Below are 19,481 nucleotides of genomic sequence, written 5' to 3'. Positions count from 1 at the left end.
TATACTTCATTCACTTGTGAGACTCACCATTTACTCACTTACCATGAGTTAGTGATACTGTACCAGGTTAACAAACCATAGAGTGTGAATGGTGCCTTCCAAAGAAGATCCTTAGGGATATCTTACCATATTTCCCCAGAATAGGAAGCTCAGCCCCCTCTGTGGTTGCATCCTTTGTCCTGGTTCTGCCTCCCATTCTCACTTCTTATTTTCACCAACCCCCCACCAATGTCTGGTCGACCTTCTATTTTCTCTAAATTTGCTGACTTGATTGCCTTTATTTATAATAGCTACTCTCAATCTATTGTGCTCACAGCACAAATGTCACTCCAAGTGAACAGGAAGCCACATTTCACTGTCACAAGTAAAAAAGTCTCTTTCCATTTGCTCAGGTTGTGATAATGCGGGATTACCACCATGACAATGTGGTTGACATGTACAACAGTTATCTTGTCAGTGACGAGCTCTGGGTGGTCATGGAATTTCTAGAAGGTGGGGCCTTGACAGACATCGTCACTCATACCAGGTAAGTTGCTTTTTTTATTATCCAGACAAGCAATGCAAGATATTTGTTATTCTCCTTCATGGTGAAGCCACAATGACTATCCTATGAACTCTTCATAAATTGTAAGCACTTTGAAGGCAAGGTCATGACTACCCTCTTCCTCTATATTCCCCAGGTGCCTATTATAATATCCTGTGTGTATAGTTCATTCATTCAATTAACACTCTCCTTTCCCTCCAGAAGTTTGTTAATGTTCATTGATTTTAAAAATCACCAAGCTTCCAAGAATGAAGTCTTGGCGATGAATAATAGAATTTTCCATTTCTACATAGAGGCAGATATCTAAAACTAAGTTCGTTCTCCTGAGTTGACATGCTAAATGTTGCTACACCAAGGGTACCTGGGGAAGGAAGAGGCAGATGGAAGATCAGTCAAAGTTTTTTGTCATAATAAGAAACCTATATTACACAGAAAAATTCTTCGATTCTGTTTTTAAAGAGTCTTGCAAGTAGTTAATTGCCATTGTAATTATCTAGTATGTACTTCCCTGATATGATAGCTGTGGTCATTTCATCAAGTATTTATCCATCACTTTTTATGTATTAGACTGTTTCTGATATGCTGGTATACAAAAGACACAAAAGAATATTGCTGAGAACCATTCACTCAAGGAAGTCACAGATTAGAAACAAATACTTATACTACCTGTGCAGAATTAGAAAGATGTATGTAGGCAGAGGCAGCATAGAAGAATTCCTGAATGTCTCTATCAGGGAGTATCAAGAAAGATTTCTATAAAAAAAAAAAAAAAGGGGGGAGTATCTGAGATGAGTTTTGAGAAATAAATAGGAGTTCACTAAGACAGAAAGTGAGAGAAGAAGGGCATTGAAGTCAGAGGAAAGAGCAAATGCTAAAGCAGTGCTTCTCACATTTTAATATGCAAATCACCTGTGGGTCTTATTAAAAGACAGACCTTGATTCGATGTGGAGAGAAGTAATATTCTGCATTCTAAAAAGCTCCTGGGTGATGCCCAAGCTGTTCATTCATGGACCACACTTGGAGAAGCAATGTTCTAAGAAACAGATAAAAATGTTACATTTGGGGAACTTTAAGTTTAGTCTTGGTGGTAAGTAAAGTGTCAAAGAGTTAGGATTGCCATGAAGGAGAGTCATTGGATATAAGCTAATTTCACTGAAATGGCACCCAAATCATTAGTGAATCCAGATGAAAAACAATAGCAAACATTAGGAAACCCTGTGAAGAAAATATATGCTACTGTTTCTCCATTAAAATGAGGCAAAATTTTTATTATGACCTCTGCAGCTCTTCAGCTGCAGTAGACCATCTCAAAACCAAAGGACACTGAAGCTTTTTCACCAGCATTTCAGTGGGCACACTCTGCAGTAGAGCCATTGACATGCCCACGCCTAAAATACATAAGATAATCTTAATTTGCAGGAAGAAATATACTGAAGAAACCTAAGAACAAGACAAATATGACTTACATATAAAACAACTAAAGGCCCAGTGCATGAAATTAGTGCATTGGGGGTGGGGGTCCATCAACCCAGATTGAGAGAGGACACAGGCTGGGCCAAGGGACCCCACCAGTGCATGATTGGGACTGGGGAGGGACATGGGAGGTTGACCAGCCAGGGAGGGACCATGGGAAGGCTCCAGGGTGTGTCCGGTCCTTCTCGCTCAGTCCCAATGTCCAGACCCCAGCCTCAAGCTAACCTACCTATAGAAGTATCTGCCTCCTGGTGGTCAGTGCACATCATAGCGACTGCTCAACCTGTTAGTTGTCTGCCCTGTGGTGGTTAGTGCACATCATAGTGAGCAGTTGAGCTCCTTAGCATATCATTAGCATATTATGTTTTGATTGGTTGAATGGCTGACCAGACAACTGGACACTTAGCATATTAGGCTTTTTTATATAGGTTTAATAAAAATATATCTAAAATAGAGGTTTTCTTTCTTGCCCTAGGGAGCTTACAATGGCAATCCATGTCTCTAGAGTTTTCCTTTGGTCAAGGTTTTTTTCAATCCCTGTTTTGTAACAAATGAATAAGCTCAGATAGATTCTGTCAAGGAAGTCCCAGGTTAGAAACAACTACCTCACAGCACCTGTGCAATCTCCTCTGAAACCAGAGGAGCACAGGCCCGGTGCTGTATTTGCCTTTCTCATTCCCATGACCCATCTATTACAGGATCATCCGTTCACACTCAGTTATTAATTAGTAGCTTAGCAGGTCCAATGTCCTTGACAGAAGGACCTGAGGCATGAAAAACCTCCAGTTCCCGAAGGAGGGCAAGGGAGGTCTAGTGAGAGGCAGGGAGAGCCTCAGAGATCCAAAGGCCACTTTGCCTGAGCCCAGCCTTGGAGAGAACTGTGATTGTTCCCATTTCCAAGGTAAGTAAAAAGAGACCCAAAGAAGTTAAAGGACTTGCTCAAGATCACCTAGCAGATACACCTGGAACCTTGGTGCTATTCAGTGCACTCCCTCTGTAGGACCCAGGAGGTTTGGCAACACCTAAGGAATTGCCTAGAGGTGTGCAAGGTGGTGCATTTGCAGTAATGACCCAGAATCCAGCAAATAAGGGTCTTTTGCCCTTGGCTTATATTTGGTCCCTGGCATCCTCGTACCCAGCCTCAGGTCCTGCAAATCAAATGCCAATGACTTCCTTTTCTTTGCCTATAGATTTTCCAAGCATGGGCTGATTCACTAGTACTCAAGAGAGCTGCCTCTTTTGATCATTTCAAGGATGTTCTTAAATCTGTCCTTGTTCCTTAAATGTTGTTTCTTTTCTAGAATGAATGAAGAACAAATAGCTACTGTGTGTCTATCGGTTCTGAGAGCTCTCTCCTACCTTCACAACCAAGGAGTGATTCACAGGGACATAAAGAGTGACTCCATCCTCCTGACAAGCGATGGACGGGTAAGATCTTCCTGTTCGGCCCCTCAATGCTTTGCCTTGTCACTTTGTCTTAGGTATTGTTCTCCTATGAATACTTCTTATAACACTAATTTTTTAGTCAGAAGTCGCCCACTGCCCTTCCCAGAAGGCTTACAAAAAGAAAATTACCATCCTATGTGTCATCCTGTTAGTCAGAATTACCTGCAACTTGAATTTGATGGATAATTTTTCACATTAACAATGAGAGTAGAAAGTTATAGAAACTATAGGATTTTTATTTATTTATTTATTTTTGCCATGCTCCCATTTTTTGTTGGCAGAGACCTTTTCTAGGGCTTTGTATACCCTGTTCTTATGACTATGCATGTCTGCAGTATCCATCAGAATCCCTGCAAGAAACAGATGTCAAACTGCAGTGGGCGATTTGAGGAGCATTTAATAAGGTGTGGGCAGATGCAGAAAAGTAAGGGATGAGAAAAGTGCATGAATATTAGTGTGGTGCTCAAGAATGGAGCGCCACTCTTACTGGAAGGGGTGAGGTGGGGAACTGGTTACTAGAACCTGGAAATAGAGATTGTGTGAAGAGAGCCACATGGCAGGAATCTGATCTTCAGTGGAAGCCAGACCACAGGGAACCTGTACTCTTGCATTATATGAAGCCTTCGGGAGCCAGGCTTAAAAGCATCCATGCAAAAACCTGGGGCAGATGCAAAAATTCTTTTTAAAATTTATTTATTAAATATTTTAGTCAACATAAACCCATGCAAAGTCCTGGAACAGATGCAGAAATTATTTTTAAAATTTATTTATTAAATGTATTGGGGTGACATAGGTCAACATGAACATATGGGTTGCAGGTGTGGGTTTCTATGTTACAAAATCTGTGCATTGTACAGTATGCCCACCACCCAAAGTCAGATCTTCCCCTGTCCCCACATATTAGGACCCCCTTCTCTTTCCACTCTCTTCCCTCTGGCAGCCACCACACTGCTGCTTGTGTTCATGAGTTTCAGTTTTACATCCCACATATGAGTGAAATCTTATAGTTCTCCACTTTTGCTGACTGACTTATTTCAGTTAGCATGATGTTATCAAGGTCCATTCCTGTTGTTGCAAATGGTGCTATTTCATCCTTCATCATGGCTGAGTAGTATTCCATCGTGTATATGTACCACATCTTCTTTACTCAGTCCTCTTTTGCAGGGTACTTTGGCTGTTTCCATGAATTCTTGGCCATCATGAATAAGGCTGCAGTGAACCTAGGAACGCATATATCTTTTCAAATAAATACATGATTTTGAGGGTTTTTTTGTTTTGTTTTTTTGTTGTTGTTGTTTTTGTTTTTTGTATATATCCAGGAGAGGGATTGCTGGCTCATATGATAGCTCTATTCTTCATTTTTTTTAGGAATTTTCATACATTCCCATCAGCAGTGATTGAGGGCTCCTTTTTTTTTTTCAACCTCTCCAACACTTGTTATTGCTTGTCTCTCTCTTTTTTTAATATATTTTATTGATTTTTAACAGAGAGAAAGGGAGAGAGATAGAGAGCTAGAAATGTCGATGAGAGAGAAACATTGACCAGCTGCCTCTTGCACACCCCCTACCAGGCATGTGCCCGCAATCAAGGTACATGCCCTTGACCGGAATCGAACCTGGGACCTTTCAGTCCATAGACTGACGCTCTATCCACTGAGCCAAACCGGCTTCGGCTGCTTGTCTTGTTAATAATGGCCACTCTAACAGGTGTAAGGTGGTATCTATTGTAGTTTTGATTTGTATTTCTCTAATTGCCAGTGAGGTTGAACATTTTTTCATATATTTATTCATATGTCTTCTTGGGAGAGTTGTATTTTTAGGTCTTCTGCCCACTTTTTGATTGGGTTGTTTGTTTTTTGGTGTTGTTTTATGAGTTCTTTATATATTTTGAAAATAGAAAGATTTGCTGGAGCTACTGTTTACAAATATTATCTCCCATTTGGTTGGCTGCCTCTTTGTTGTTTCTTTGTACAAAAACTAATTCAAAATGGATCAAAGACCCAAATCAATAAGCTACGTAGAAGAAAATATATGTACCAAACTTATGGACCTTGGTCATAGTGAACATTTTATGAACTTGACCCAAAAGGCAAAGGCAGTAAAGGCAAACATAAATGAATGGGACTGTATCTTCTGCACCACAAGAATGCTTTAGAGTGTACGCAATTTACAGAATGTGGGTTTTACCTTGTGTTGTAAACCTGGAGCTATCTTGTGCATAGACTCTTTTGCCCCACCTTCTATATTTTTATGGAGTCTCTGATTCCGAGCCAGGACACATAAGATGGATAGGACCTCAGATTTAAACAACAGCTTTCTCTGAGCTCTAAGCTCTAGTTTGATGTCTGGTCCTCCCTGCCCCCCCCCTTCCCCCCCCCCCCCCCCCCGGAACAAGCTCCATCTCCTCTTTTTAGGGGGCAGACAGTGTGCTAGTTACAGTTCTTTTAGCCTAACTGTATTAGAGGAACTAAGGTGGTTTCCTAGGTAGACACATTGTACAATAAAATGAGGCTCAGCTTAGAGTCTATGTGATTTGCTTTTAAGATCTACTTACAATGCCTTATTATAGTCATTATTTTAGTTCTCATTATCTACTTGCAGATTTATTTGTACGAATGTTGTGTGTAATTATGTTCTTTTAGAATATTTTCTCTTTTATGTACTTGGATGAGTAAAAAAAATTATGCAGAAGCACTTACACTCCTACAACAGAACAAGCCTAGCTTTCCAAGTGTCAAGTTTTCTTTTCTCATCTTATATTTTGTCAGGGAGATAATTATTAGTCTGGCAGGTTTAGGGTCTTTTTTTAATATCCAAAAAGAGAAAAACACACTAGAGATAGTGACATTAAAAACTGCCAATACCTCCGAAACCGGTTTAGCTCAGTGGATAGAGCATCAACCTGCGGACTGAAGGGTCCAGGGTTCGATTCCGGTCAAGGGCATGTACCTTGGTTGCAGGCACATCCTCAGTATGGGGCGTGCAAGAGGCAGCTGATCAATGACTCTCATTGATGTTTCTAACTCTCTCTCTCTCCTTTCCTCTCTGTAAAAAATCAATAAAATATATATTTTTTAAAAACTGCCAATACCAAAATTCAAATGCACTCACCTCCTTAATTATGCAGATATCTTAAATTTACAGGCAAATAAAATGTATTGGCCAAATTGTTCCTCCTCTTCCATCTGTATAGTGGGGTTACAAATTTACTCATACTCAAGCTTTGGAAATCACTGCAGACACACACACACATACACACACAATTACAATTTTAATGGTTTTAAAAACTAACCTAGACTTCTAGACAAAACTCCAATTTTAAAAATCTTTTAAATTTTAATCAGTTAGATTTGGTATGCTTAAATATTTAAATTGTCTATCAAAGTTCAACCACATTATTATAAGGTTTAAGTGATACCTTTAAAACTCCAGTCTTTAAAACCACCTTCTACCTCTTCACTCCTAGAACCCTCATCTTTCTCAAAAAAGTTCTGGATGGACAAGGGACAAATGTGGATTATGGTACCTCAGGGTGAAGTAGATAGACTATCTTCTCGTTCCTTTCTGGTCCCTGTCTTGACAAAACTGGCCTATTCTGTTACCTGGAAAAGTGACCACTGAGGGTTAACAGGTTCCATCAGCTTCTGGGCTTTTCAGGAGCGTGCCTGTGTTGTTGCTCACAACTCCAGCCTCCTGCCACAAGGCTTGAAAGCCATCCTTGGGGCTGCCTCCTCATGTCAACCATAGACTTGTGCTGGGCATTTCCCCATTCTCTCACAGATTTGGTGGAGATTTTGGATTCCTGAACACTACACAAAGATCATCTCCTTTGTTTCCGTGGGGGTATACGCTATTCAGATATTTAACTATCAAAACAGCTGTCTTAAAAAGTCAATCATGCTTTCATGGAAATTGGTAACATTGCTTCAGTTCAATTCCACCCACTCTCTTCATGGAGGTCATATTGGGCATAGCCAAGGCTAGTGTTCAACTAGTATTTGCTAGTATACTTATTATTAAAATGTTGCAATATTTTAATGCTTATTGGTTAATGCCCACTGTTTTAAGCCATTGGAGTATCTGACCCCTTTTGCCTCATTAAATATGGTAATGCCTCAAGATAACTTCAGAATACCACTTAACTTTATGGCTAGATTCTGATTGGTCTAGATGAAGATGATTAGTAAATATTTTGAATATTGCTTCTGAAAACAGATGCATGTGGCTTCTCCTCTCCCTTCTTTGTGTGGGGATTTATGCTATTCAGATATATCATCACTTGGAATGGTGGGAAGTGATGTATAATTAAGAGTTGAGTACTGACATAATCAAATCCCTGTTCATTTGTTCTCTTCTGCAAATAATCCCAGGCTAACAGGGATGGAGTGTAGGAATTTTTAGTTCTCTGACTCATTTTAAAATAGGGAAACAAGCGTCATGGACCAACTGCCATAGCCCAGAGCTCTCTTCTTCATACCATAGGGAAATCTGTGTTTGGCTCTTGATGTTTCAAAGCAATTGATAAAATCACCTCTCCACTAAACTAGTTTTTTCTAGCATGTATCTGAAGTAATCCAATCTCCTTTCCTTCCAAACCACACCACACTGACAATGGCCTGATTAAGGAGAAGATCATGAATAAGGAAATGGAAGAAGAAGAAAAAATATTAATAATTTCCAAACCATTACCCTAATTCAGTGGTTGGCAAACTCATTAGTCAACAGAGTGGCAAACCTGGGCTCATGAGCCTCATGTGGCTCATGAGCCGCAGTTTGCCGACCACTGTCCTAATTCATCCATAATTTAACTTTGATTCTAGATACAGCTGTCTTCAATAAGCAAAACAATTATTATAGAGTACCAATGTGTCTATTACATGACTTGCTATCATATATATGTGTGTGTGTGTGTGTGTGTGTGTGTGTGTGCATGTCAATATAAAATCAAATCTATCTAGTAGCATGTGTGTTTTGGTGTCTACTACTTTCCCAGCTCTTGAGGCTTCACAAGTGAAAGGCAGAGCTGCTGCTCTTGAGGAATATCATTTCTATCCAGAGGGACAAAAATCAGCATCAGAAAACAATTCAAAATTGAGTGCTGAGTTCTCTCTCAGATTTGGAAAGGGAGAGGTCAGTACAGGCTTCTGAGAACAATTTTGGGGGATGTGGATTTTGAAGTATGCATAAGGATTGAATATACTTTCTGACTTAGATGAGGAAAAAGGCAAAAATATCTCCTTTCACCAATCCTTTTTTAACATCAGATTAGAAGTACTAGCTAATGCAATAAGACAATAAAAAATAAATACGTATACACATTAACAGTTGATAGCTCAATTTTGGAAATAAAATGCATTTTAATAATCACTGCCTTTATAATTATTCAAAATGTGCATATGCACTTTTTTGGACAACCTATATATGCATAATTAGAAAAAAGAAATTTTAAAATTAATTTTGTTCATAGGTGACATGATGGTCTATGTAGAAAATCCAAAAGAATCAACAAGAAAAATCCCTGGAACTAATAAACAATTATATCAAGGTTTCAAGATATATAATTAATATATAGAAGTCACTTTCCTATATTCCAGCAACGAACAAGTGGAGTTTGAAATTAAAAAAAACCAACAATGCTATTTATATACTTAGGTATAAATCTAACAAAATATATACGTGATCTATATGTGCAAAACTCTGATTAATAAAGTCAAAGAACTAAATCAAAGGAAAGATAGTCCATGTTCGTGGTTAGGAAGAGTCAATGTTGTCAAGTTGCAGTTCTTCCCAACTTAATCTATAAATTCAGTGCAATCCCACTCAAAATCCCAGCAGTTATTTTATTATATTCACAAATCAATTTTAAAGTTTATACATAGCATCAAAAGATCAATACAATATATAGCAAATATTGAAGGATAAGAACAAAATCTCATGACTAACACTGCCACACTGTCAGCTTTCTAGATGGTATTGACAAAAGAGCACATAAATAGACCAATGGAACAAAATAAACGCCCCAGAAATATGCCTCCAAAATTATATTCAGCTAATTTTTGACAAGAGAGTAAAGACAATACAATGAAGCAAGATGGTCTTTTCAACAAATGGTGAGAAAAACACTGGATACATACATAAACAAATTAAATCTAGACAGAGGCATTATAACCTTCACCCAAATTAGCCCCATATGAAAACAAAGACTAGATGAAGTAGAGGTTTAGAATGGGGGACAGAAATCTGCATTGAGCATGGAAGGCAAAAGTGTGTCAAGCAAGAGTATCTAAAAAGAGAAGAGGTGAGAGTTTGGACTTGAACCCTAGGTAGCCCAATATTAAAGGTGTAGGCAGCAGATGTAGAGCCAGAGAAAAGGCTGATGTGCACATTGGTAACTTTGTCATGAACAAAGGAAGAAAACAAAAAGAAAAGGGGAACCAATATTTAAAGGATCCTATGTAAATGAGGCCTAACAATAATCCACACACAGAAATAAGTTTGGTTATTTGAATCTCTCATGTTACCGTAGAAATCCAAATGTGTTCAATGCACAAGAACCTTCCCTGCAGTAACAGTTTGTACAAAACTCTCACTGAGAATAGTAATTTATTTAAACTTCATCTGTTGTGGGTTTGAATTTTAACGAATTTGTTGCTTTTAGAATATTGAACGTGCAAATTTGTTTTTGTTTCCTTATTTTATAAAAGATATAAGCACCAAGAGTTTAAAGATATAAACTCTTGTAGTGGGGCCATGAGAGTTTTTCTACTAAAGTGGCTCATGCTTTCCCAATAAAAAGGTCTGACAACCCCTCTGCCAATAGTATTTCCAAGGCCTATTAATGAAACCTTTGTTTTTTTTAAATATATATTTTATTGATTTTTTACAGAGAGGAAAGGAGAAGGATAGAGAGTTAGAAACATCAATGAGAGAGAAACATCGATCAGCTGCCTCCTGCACACTTGTCACCAGAATCGAACCTGGGACCCTTCAGTCCGCAGGCCGACGCTCTATCCACTGGGCCAAATCAGTTTTAGCAGAGACTGTTTTGTTTTTAATGCGAAAGTTTCCATATATTTCTACATCTCCAAGCCAGCACTTTACGTTTGTTGCTTTTTTTGTCTTTCCAGATAAAGTTATCGGACTTTGGTTTTTGTGCTCAAGTGTCCAAAGAGGTACCGAAGAGAAAATCATTGGTTGGCACTCCCTACTGGATGGCACCTGAAGTGATTTCTAGGCTACCTTATGGGACGGAGGTAAGGGGATGACAGCGATAGAAAGAGGTAGGGTTTGGATAGGCTCAGGGATGGGATATAGTGGTTCTTAGGGTATTAGTGACCAGGAGCAATCAGGGTGATGACCTTTGACCCTATATTTGACCCCTATTTACTGGACTTGTTACAGAGTAGGTTGTGGCAGAGAGAGAATGGCCAGCTCTGAGAATATTGTCACAACACTGACCAAGAAGAGTTTATTGAGATCCTACCATGGACATTGATTCAAACTCTGATCCCACCCTTGGTGGCAAGCATTCACAGAGCAAGGTAATGCAACTAGAAAAGTGGCCGGATACACACACAGATGTGCAGGTGTGATGATTCAAAGGATAGAGGATCAGAGAAAGCTCCACAAAATGGAGGTAATAATTGGATGAGCAATAATGTTTTCCCATAGGAAAAAAAATCACATAGGAATATTACATTTCAAAATATGGCACAATTTCTCTTTCCTCTGGAATGGAAATAATTGCTCATTATTTCTTAAGGGATCTTAACCACATGACAACAGGGGACTTTCTGGAGAGGGACTAGTGTGAGTAGAAACTCTGAAGCATGAAAGGCAACACACACAGAGAGCAAGGAGCTCACTCCTGGGCTGGCAGTGTTCCCACATGTTATGGTGCAGAAGGCAATGCTAAGAGAGGAGAAGCGTAGAAGAGGTGGCATGAATCAATGAGCTGAGGCTATTGGCATAAGCTAAGGTGGGCCGAGCCCTCTTTCCCTTGTTTGCTTGCCCTTGGATGAGTGCTCAACTTATTTTTCTCCCTGTGGTTCCAAGAGCATAAATTCTCATTGAAGGTCACTGCAAAGGTTAAAAGAAGAACGCAGTTAACTGATAAGCAGTGTAATGAGGCTGTAACAGGGAAGTGACTGTAACTGGGGATTTATGGCCCAGCTAGGGCTTCCCATTGTCCTGGCTCCCCATTCTTTACTCAGAAAGAATTGCTTGTCATATTCTCCTCTTCTTTTCCCCTGAAAATGGTTTTATAAAACAGGGCTTTGTGCCTGCTGTTTCAAGATGATAAGATGCAAAAGAAAGAACCCCGAAGTATATGTGTGGGGAGAACTATTTTTAAAAACCCAATCAATACAAGAATCAGAATATTTTGTGTTGTGCAATGTAGCTCTTTGGAGTTTGTTATGAATATGTCCAAAACTCTTATTTTTTATAGTTTAAATATATAACTTTCCTCTTATGTTCAAAACAAATTGTTGCATGCTCTCCTCACCTGCCCTGATATATAGTTAATCACCAACGTCAACAGGGTAAAAAAATAAAGTTCAAACCCTCAGAATGTTAGGACACTCATGTGAACCTAATTATCAGAGTCTTCACTGAATCTAAAAAGCAAATGAAATCCATTAGCGAATACTTGGTAACTCAGTTATTCAGCCTGCGAATCTGTATTGTAACTGTTGGGATATTGTAAAAGACCACATTGCCTGGGCAGTGGTTGAGCATGGACCTATGAACCAGGAGGTCACAGAGAGATTCCTGTTCAGGGTACATGCCCAGGCTGCAGCTCAATCCCTAGTGTGGGGCATGCAGGAGGCAGCTAGTCAATGATTTTCTCTCATCATTGATGTTACTATCTCTCTCTTCTTATCCCTTCCTCTCTGAAATCAATAATTAAAAGAAAACATTAATTTGTGAATAAATATTAATCTTTTTGGTTCCCTGGAGACATCCAACATTGTAAAGTGTTCTCCTTGCCTCAAATAACCAGTGGGTTGTGCCTAACAGGTGGACATCTGGTCTCTGGGGATCATGGTGATAGAAATGATTGATGGCGAGCCCCCCTACTTCAACGAGCCTCCCCTGCAGGCAATGCGGAGGATCCGGGACAGTTTACCTCCTCGAGTGAAGGACCTACACAAGGTGAGAGGCGGCATCTGTTGCTGTAGTTCAAAATCGTTCTTGGATTTATCAGTCTCCCTGAAGTTTTAAAGACTAGCACATCAGATCCAGGAGTAGATCCTGGTTTACGGGCAGGGACTTTCCATTAGAGTCACTTGGATTCAAATATCTGCTCTTTCTGTTCACTCACTAGCCAAGGGATTTGGCCTCTCCATCTTTGAAGTTCATTGTAAAATGGGCCAAGGTTGGCTCCTCTCTCCCAGGATTGGCTGGAAGAGGAAACTCAACACTCCCTCACTGAGTCCGGCTACATGCCGGGAACTGTTCTAATTGCTGGGGATATCACAGTGCACAACCCCAGATGTCCTGACTCTCACAGAGCTTGCATTCTAGTTGGGAAGCCAGATAAACTACAAATTAATGGTTGAACAAAATCATTTCAGAGATTGGTCCGTGCCATGAAGCAAATAAAGCACTGGAATGTGATGGAATGTGCAGGTGAGGGAACTGGAGCTTGTTTAGGTAAGAGTGAAAGCAGCCCTTTCTGGGGAGGGATGACCCAAATTGGAAAGAAGGGGCAAACCAAACAAAGATCTGGGAGAAACATGTCCCAGGCAGAGAGACAAGTGAAAGTCCCAAGCCAAGATGGGAAATTTATATGCTGAGAAAGTGAGCAAAGAGAAAGGATGGTGTCAAAAAGGTAGGCAGGGCTATACCAGGCAGGGCAATTAAGGACATGGTCCAGGGATGATGTAGTTTTTCCTGTTTTCCAAGTATGGCCATCCTCAGGAAAAAATTATGTTAAGTTGAAGAACCATCACTGAGGTGGCCACCAGTGGGGGCAGGGCTTTCTGAGAAGGTCATTCCACAGCACCAGTACTCTAAACACTGACTCCACATCCACCTCCCCTCACAGCCAAAAGAAGGGGGTGGAGGGTAGAGCTGCCTTGTAGGGAGACTAGGAGACTAGTTTGCAATGATAGCATTTCTTCTTCTCGCCCCACTAGAATTACTCATATATATTGTGAGGACCAGGCAAAAAAAAAAAAAAAAAAGAGAGAGACTGAATTGAACATGAGTTTGAAAAGCTTATACATTGGGTTAAATTTAAATAATGAAATGTGGTTAAAATAGTATGTCATCAAAATAGCCCCACACCCACTATGAACGAGTGTGATGTTCTCCAAATTCAAGTACAAGAACAGCTTTAGTCCAACTGGTCAAAACCTGGAAACTGCCCCAGGCCGTTTCCCAAATGGATACGTAATACATGGTGTGTGAATACCAGACGGCAATGAGAAGGCTAGGACTTTTGCTGCACAGGGATGAGTCTCACAAACACAATGAAGAGTGAAAGAAGCCACAGAGGAAAGCTGACAGCCTATAACTATATGACTCCATGTCTGTAAAGGACAAATACAGGTGAAATTAATTGGTGTTATTGGAGGTGAGGCTGGTAGTGAGCTTCTGCAGGGAAATGGGTATTGATGGGAAAGGGGCCCATGGTAGCCTCCTAAAATGAGCAATGTTCTATATTTGTATCGAGAAGGAGAGAAAATAGGTGTAAATATATGTTAAAAAAAAAAAAAACCTACTGTGAAATATGTACTTAATGTTTACGCACTTGAACGTATGTAAGCTGTTCCTCAAAATTAAAGGGAAAGAAACTCAAGGGGAAAAAATGCTATCCTTGTGAGATATCCTTGCAGTAAACAAGTTCCTTCACAAAAGGGGATTTCACAAGGACCTGATGGTTGGAGTTGTTAGGAAAATAAAACTAGTGCATGTTTATACCACACTTCATTAAACAAGTGTGACCAGTGCTGCATATAGTATGCACCTTATAATAGCTGCTGTTACCACTCTTACCATTATATTTTTGTTTAGTAAATAAATTGTCATTCTTTGTTGCATTGCCATTCACTCCTATTATTTCAAACATGAAAAAGGTAAGGAAAACATTATGTGTTAATAATGGTAATACCTGCTTTTGCTTCCACAACATCTTTCTCCTCAAGCTGATTTTCTGGAATGATGGGTAGAGAGATTTTTTTAAAAAAAAAATATTTTTTTTTTATTGATTTTTTTACAGAGAGGAAGAGAGAGGGATAGAGAGTTAGAAACATTGATGAGAGAGAATCATTGATCAGCTGCCTCTTGCACACCCACTACTGGGGATGTCCCCGCAACCAAGGTGCATGCCCTTAACTGAAATTGAACCTGGGACTTTTCAGTCCACAGGCTGATGCTCTATCCACTGAGCCAAACCGGTTTCGGTGGTAGAGTGATTTTTCTGGGAATTCACTGGGGAACCATTTCAGGGAAACTGGGCGAGCTCTCTGTGTCAGCCCTCAGGATGCTGTCACTGTTTTCACAGGTTTCTTCTGTGCTCCGGGGATTCCTGGACCTGATGCTGGTGAGGGAGCCCTCTCAGAGAGCCACAGCCCAGGAACTCCTTGGACATCCATTCTTGAAACTGGCAGGTCCACCTTCTTGCATCGTTCCCCTCATGAGACAGTACAGGCATCACTGAGAAGAGGATCCATACAGGTGACAAAGCCAGAGGAGGACACGAGAATAATTCAGGAGAACACAAGGAAACCATACAATATGCAAAGGCCTGTGCATTCTAACCAGCTGATCAGTGGGACAGTGTGATGACCAGCAGGGTTTAACAGACCAGGGCATCTTCTTGTGTCTTAATCGGCATCTCTCCACTGACAGCTGGCATGCTCATTGGGAACATGGCTTTCATAAGTCATCATTATATTTTTCAGCCCTTCATCCAGCAAATCAGAAGGACTCAGTACAAACTCCATTACGATACATCCTAGCCACATGCAGGGTAACACATAGGATTTTCTATATTGAAAGAATACTTTTCTGGCAAAAAAATAAATAAAAAGGAAGGAAAACAAAAAGCACTTTTTTCTTAATGGTAGCAGTGTAATGTATTTTGCAATGAATTTGTAATTTTTCTGTACGATAGTTTTGATAATTTATAGTACTTTGATGTCACGTAGCCATTGTATCAGTTGAAGTAATACTTGTTTACTAGCAAGAGTTTGAACAAAGCCTTTCCTACTTTTTTATCCCTTTCAGAGAACCAACGATTCTTAGGAACTTTGAATACTGAATGACTCTCAATCACCGTCAGCTTTAGTAGAATATCTTTCTTATCTTAACAAGTGTCTTATGTGATGGAAGAAGCACTAAGAGTGATGGTGATGGTGGTGTGCATTTCATTTATCCAACCAAAAATAGTAAAGTTTGAGCCACAGGATACCACCAAACTACTCTTTGGGATAAAGCTAAATATTTGGAAAAATCATATTTCCCTTTAAGGCTGTTAGTCACAAACCAGTGTTTGCACAGCAGGTATTCCTTCCCCTTCTCCACCCCCCACCCCCACTCCCATGCCCTGTCTCAAATGAGTATGCCCTCCCCTTGTGGCCAAATTTTCCTCCCAAGGAACAATTTCAGTGCTAGGATCATTGGACTGGGATCCCCCATGTTGAAGGTTTTAGTAAGGCTATGAGATTTCCAGTCTCACAAAGGGAAAGGAGAGAGAACAAGGCAGGATGTTTGGTTTCGTTTGTCACTGTTTGAAAACTCTGTATGCTAGCACACCAAACTCTTGTCTGCATTGACCTTCGTATATCACAGTGTTGATCACTGTTGTTCATGTATCGTGCTGGAAGCTGAACTGACTCTAGAGGGTGCGTTAGGAAGGGTGGGACCTGATTCAGTTGTGACCATGTTATAACGTGTTTCTGACATAGGAGAATTGTGCTGCTGACTAGGTCTCCTCAGATGTTGATAGCAATGAATGACTACTACATTTTTGTGTTGCTTGTTGGATGAATTTGCATGTTAACTGTAGGCCAATATAGATTTGCCTTTAAAACTCTGGAAGAGCTACATAGTCATCATTAGTTTCCACTCATTATGCATCAGACAAAAGCCATTTTGTTTCCAAACCGGAAAACCAGAGGCACTTCTCAATGACTTCACATACTGTAATAAAGACGAATTTAAATCTGTGAAAATGCTCTGGTTGCTCTAAGCATAATTGAGATTTTTTTGTAATTAATAGGTTGCTAATTATTTATTACAATTAAAAGGGGAAAAAAAGGCATAAAATGACTTTCTATTGATTAGATTTTCAGTCTTCCCCAAAACTGGGAATGCCTAACCACAAATAAAATCTGTCATTTTATTTCATAAAATTCAACAAGTCAATGTTTTATGTAAAATATTAAGATATTAATATAAATATGTAATAATAAAAATGATCTAAATTCAGAAAATGGCAGTCCTAAAAATTCATGGAACAGATTGTGTTAATTTAGGCAGGACTATATAGTAGAAAGAAAAGAAAAATCTCTTTTTAACCAGGACAAATATTAAAACCGTTGCAGAAAATAGTGGATTTTGGATTCCAAACATTTTGACAGTGTACTGGAAATTTTTTCTGTAATTTTCTTATCACTGGATATTTTTTTAAACTACTCATTGGGTTTACCGAAAGCTACTGTAGCTTAAGGTTTTGTGAGCACTAACTATTGGCAGAAACTGCACTTGCAAATAAAAATAAATGTTTGCCTTTTTTTGCATTGTTATTAGAAACTACTGATTTCCCCAAATTTGTTTTCTTGAGTAATCAAGAATGGTTTCATGATGATCTTGGGAAATGCAACTGAGTTGGTATAAAGTTATGGGTAACAGCATGATGACATGAGCCAGAGACAAATATTCCCATCCCCAGAGGTTACAAAGAATGTAAAACGATGTTGTAGATACCACTATTGAGGAAAATAATTATTAAATTCTTGAAGCCAAGGTCAAGAAAAGCCAGTTTCATAGCTAAAGACACCCATTTCACTTCCCTGTTCCAAAGATGCCAAACTGATCTGAAGGCTTTTACCAACAACAACAAAACAAAACAAAACAAAACAAAACAAAACAAAAACATAAAAAGGATGACTTTTTTTTTTTTTTTTTTTTTTTTTTTTGCATTAAAGAAGGTGTGGTGAGAGGTTTCTAATAGCCTGGAAGGGAGAAACCCCCTCCCCTTCTTGATTGGGTGCCAAAGGAGATATTAACATTTAAACCATGAAGTTGAGAGGGACACTTGTCTATAAAGAGTTCATTTCTCAACTAGAAATTTCAGTCTGAGATAGCATGATGAGAAAGGATGTAGTATGCCAGGGAAGAGAAAGATGGAGGTAACCTTCCTCAGGCTAGTCCCCAAAAGCCATTGCAGGGCATGGAAGGAGACATCATCTTCCTTTGGTGATGATGGACCATAGAAAAGGAACGGGGAACATGGCAATCCATTTAGCTAAGCAATGGGATGGCCCAACCCAGGGAATGTATTGGAGGCATACACCATGGAGGAAACTGAAGAGAGGTATGGCTCCTTTTCTGCAGGGTGAAGGCATCAGGGTAGAGCTGAACCTGATTCTAAAAACTACTTGTACCATCTTCATCAAGACCACTCTCAATGACAGAGGCTTCAGGCTGACACAAATGAGATTCAGGCATCTTCCCTTCGTCCAACAACATCTCCAAAGCAACCTTCCTTCCCAACTGCTCCCTGTAATTATAAGCCATGTGTTAGAGTGAGACCCCATGATTTGGAGAAGGGACTTGGAAGAAAGAAAGGGTAAGAAGAGCACATATCCTGGTTCCTGCCCCTACTTATCCACTGCTACCTCCTTATCTTTTTCTGATACAAGTTTAGCCCAAGCAAAGGAGAGGAGATTTATTTTAAATTAGAATGAATTATTTTTCAAAATATATTTTTATTGATTTCAGAGAGGGAGATAGAGACATCAATGATGAGAAAGAATCATCAATTGGCTGTCTCCAACATACCCCCTCCCTCCACTGAAGATCGAGCCTACAACCTGGGCATGTTCCCAGATCAGGAATTGAACTATGAACTCCTGGTTCATAGGTAGATGCTCAACCACTGAGCCATGCTGGCTGGTCATGAAACAATTTTTAATGGATTAGACAGAATTATGAGTTATGGATGTTACTCATTTCCCACTGGGAAGAACACACTTAATAGAAATTACTGGAAAAATAAAATTATTCCATGAAGTTAATAACTCAAGGAGTTGAGTCAGACTCCTTGCTCAAACTGGTGTGGTTTTTTTTGTTTTGTTTTTAAAAAGAATACTGTGTCATCAAAGAAATGGTCATGCGATTCCAGAGAAAAGATAGGTTTGTTCTTAATTAGGTACAAAATGTACAAGCAGAAGCATCTGTGAAAGTGACATGACATGGTACAAATTCAAATTGTGCAGTGAAGTGGGTCAACTTGAGCCTGAAAATGTGTGCATTCTGAGTTATATTTCCACTCAAATTAATATATCACCTTAATGTGAATTCTGCCAAAAAGAGAACCAAACACTTTGACACAAATAACTTATTTGGGAGATAATCCGAGGAAGTTCACTCAGCATGGCAGAGTGGAGAAATAACAAAGAGGAGAGGGAACTTTTTGAAAAAAACAAACATGTTTTAATGAATAGGTTACTACAATGGGTGACTGGGGCTCCCACAGGAGAACTGCTGGGAGAGACACATGCTGGATTTTTGTCCACCATCCCCTATCCCTCATTGGTTAAGAGTTGCTCCTACAGCTTCAATTCCTAGAGCTTCCATCTCAACCTGTACCTGGCAGTTTGCTCTCTCTAATGAAGAGGGAGAACACAGAAGCCGGGGGCATGTGCAGAAACCGTCACCAGTGACTTTCAGGAAGGGCTGAAGTGAGACCCTAACAACATCTCCTACATAAATAAACTTGGTTAAGGACAAAAAGAGGACTCAAGAAAAAAAAAAAAAGAATTACTGATTTCTGGACGAAAAT

The 19,481-nt window shown here is 39.5% G+C and overlaps 1 protein-coding gene across 1 annotated transcript in view; it reads left to right on the top strand.

The window, feature by feature from the left end:
• The window catches only part of PAK5 (p21 (RAC1) activated kinase 5), a 225,160-nt gene extending 207,950 nt beyond the window's left edge, over nt 1–17,210 (top strand). The window contains exons 6-10 of the mRNA XM_045574506.1: nt 393–526; nt 3,320–3,446; nt 10,591–10,716; nt 12,485–12,619; nt 14,976–17,210. Of these exons, the coding sequence (XP_045430462.1) occupies nt 393–526; nt 3,320–3,446; nt 10,591–10,716; nt 12,485–12,619; nt 14,976–15,131 (678 nt within the window). The 3' untranslated portion in view covers nt 15,132–17,210. The remainder of the gene's footprint in view (nt 1–392; nt 527–3,319; nt 3,447–10,590; nt 10,717–12,484; nt 12,620–14,975) is intronic.
• The last annotated feature ends 2,271 nt before the right edge of the window (nt 17,211–19,481 follow it).

Source organism: Pipistrellus kuhlii, unplaced genomic scaffold (genome assembly GCF_014108245.1).
Source record: "Pipistrellus kuhlii isolate mPipKuh1 unplaced genomic scaffold, mPipKuh1.p scaffold_m20_p_6, whole genome shotgun sequence".
NCBI classification, from domain to species: domain Eukaryota; kingdom Metazoa; phylum Chordata; class Mammalia; order Chiroptera; family Vespertilionidae; genus Pipistrellus; species Pipistrellus kuhlii.
This window is presented reverse-complemented; position numbering and strand designations above follow the sequence as displayed.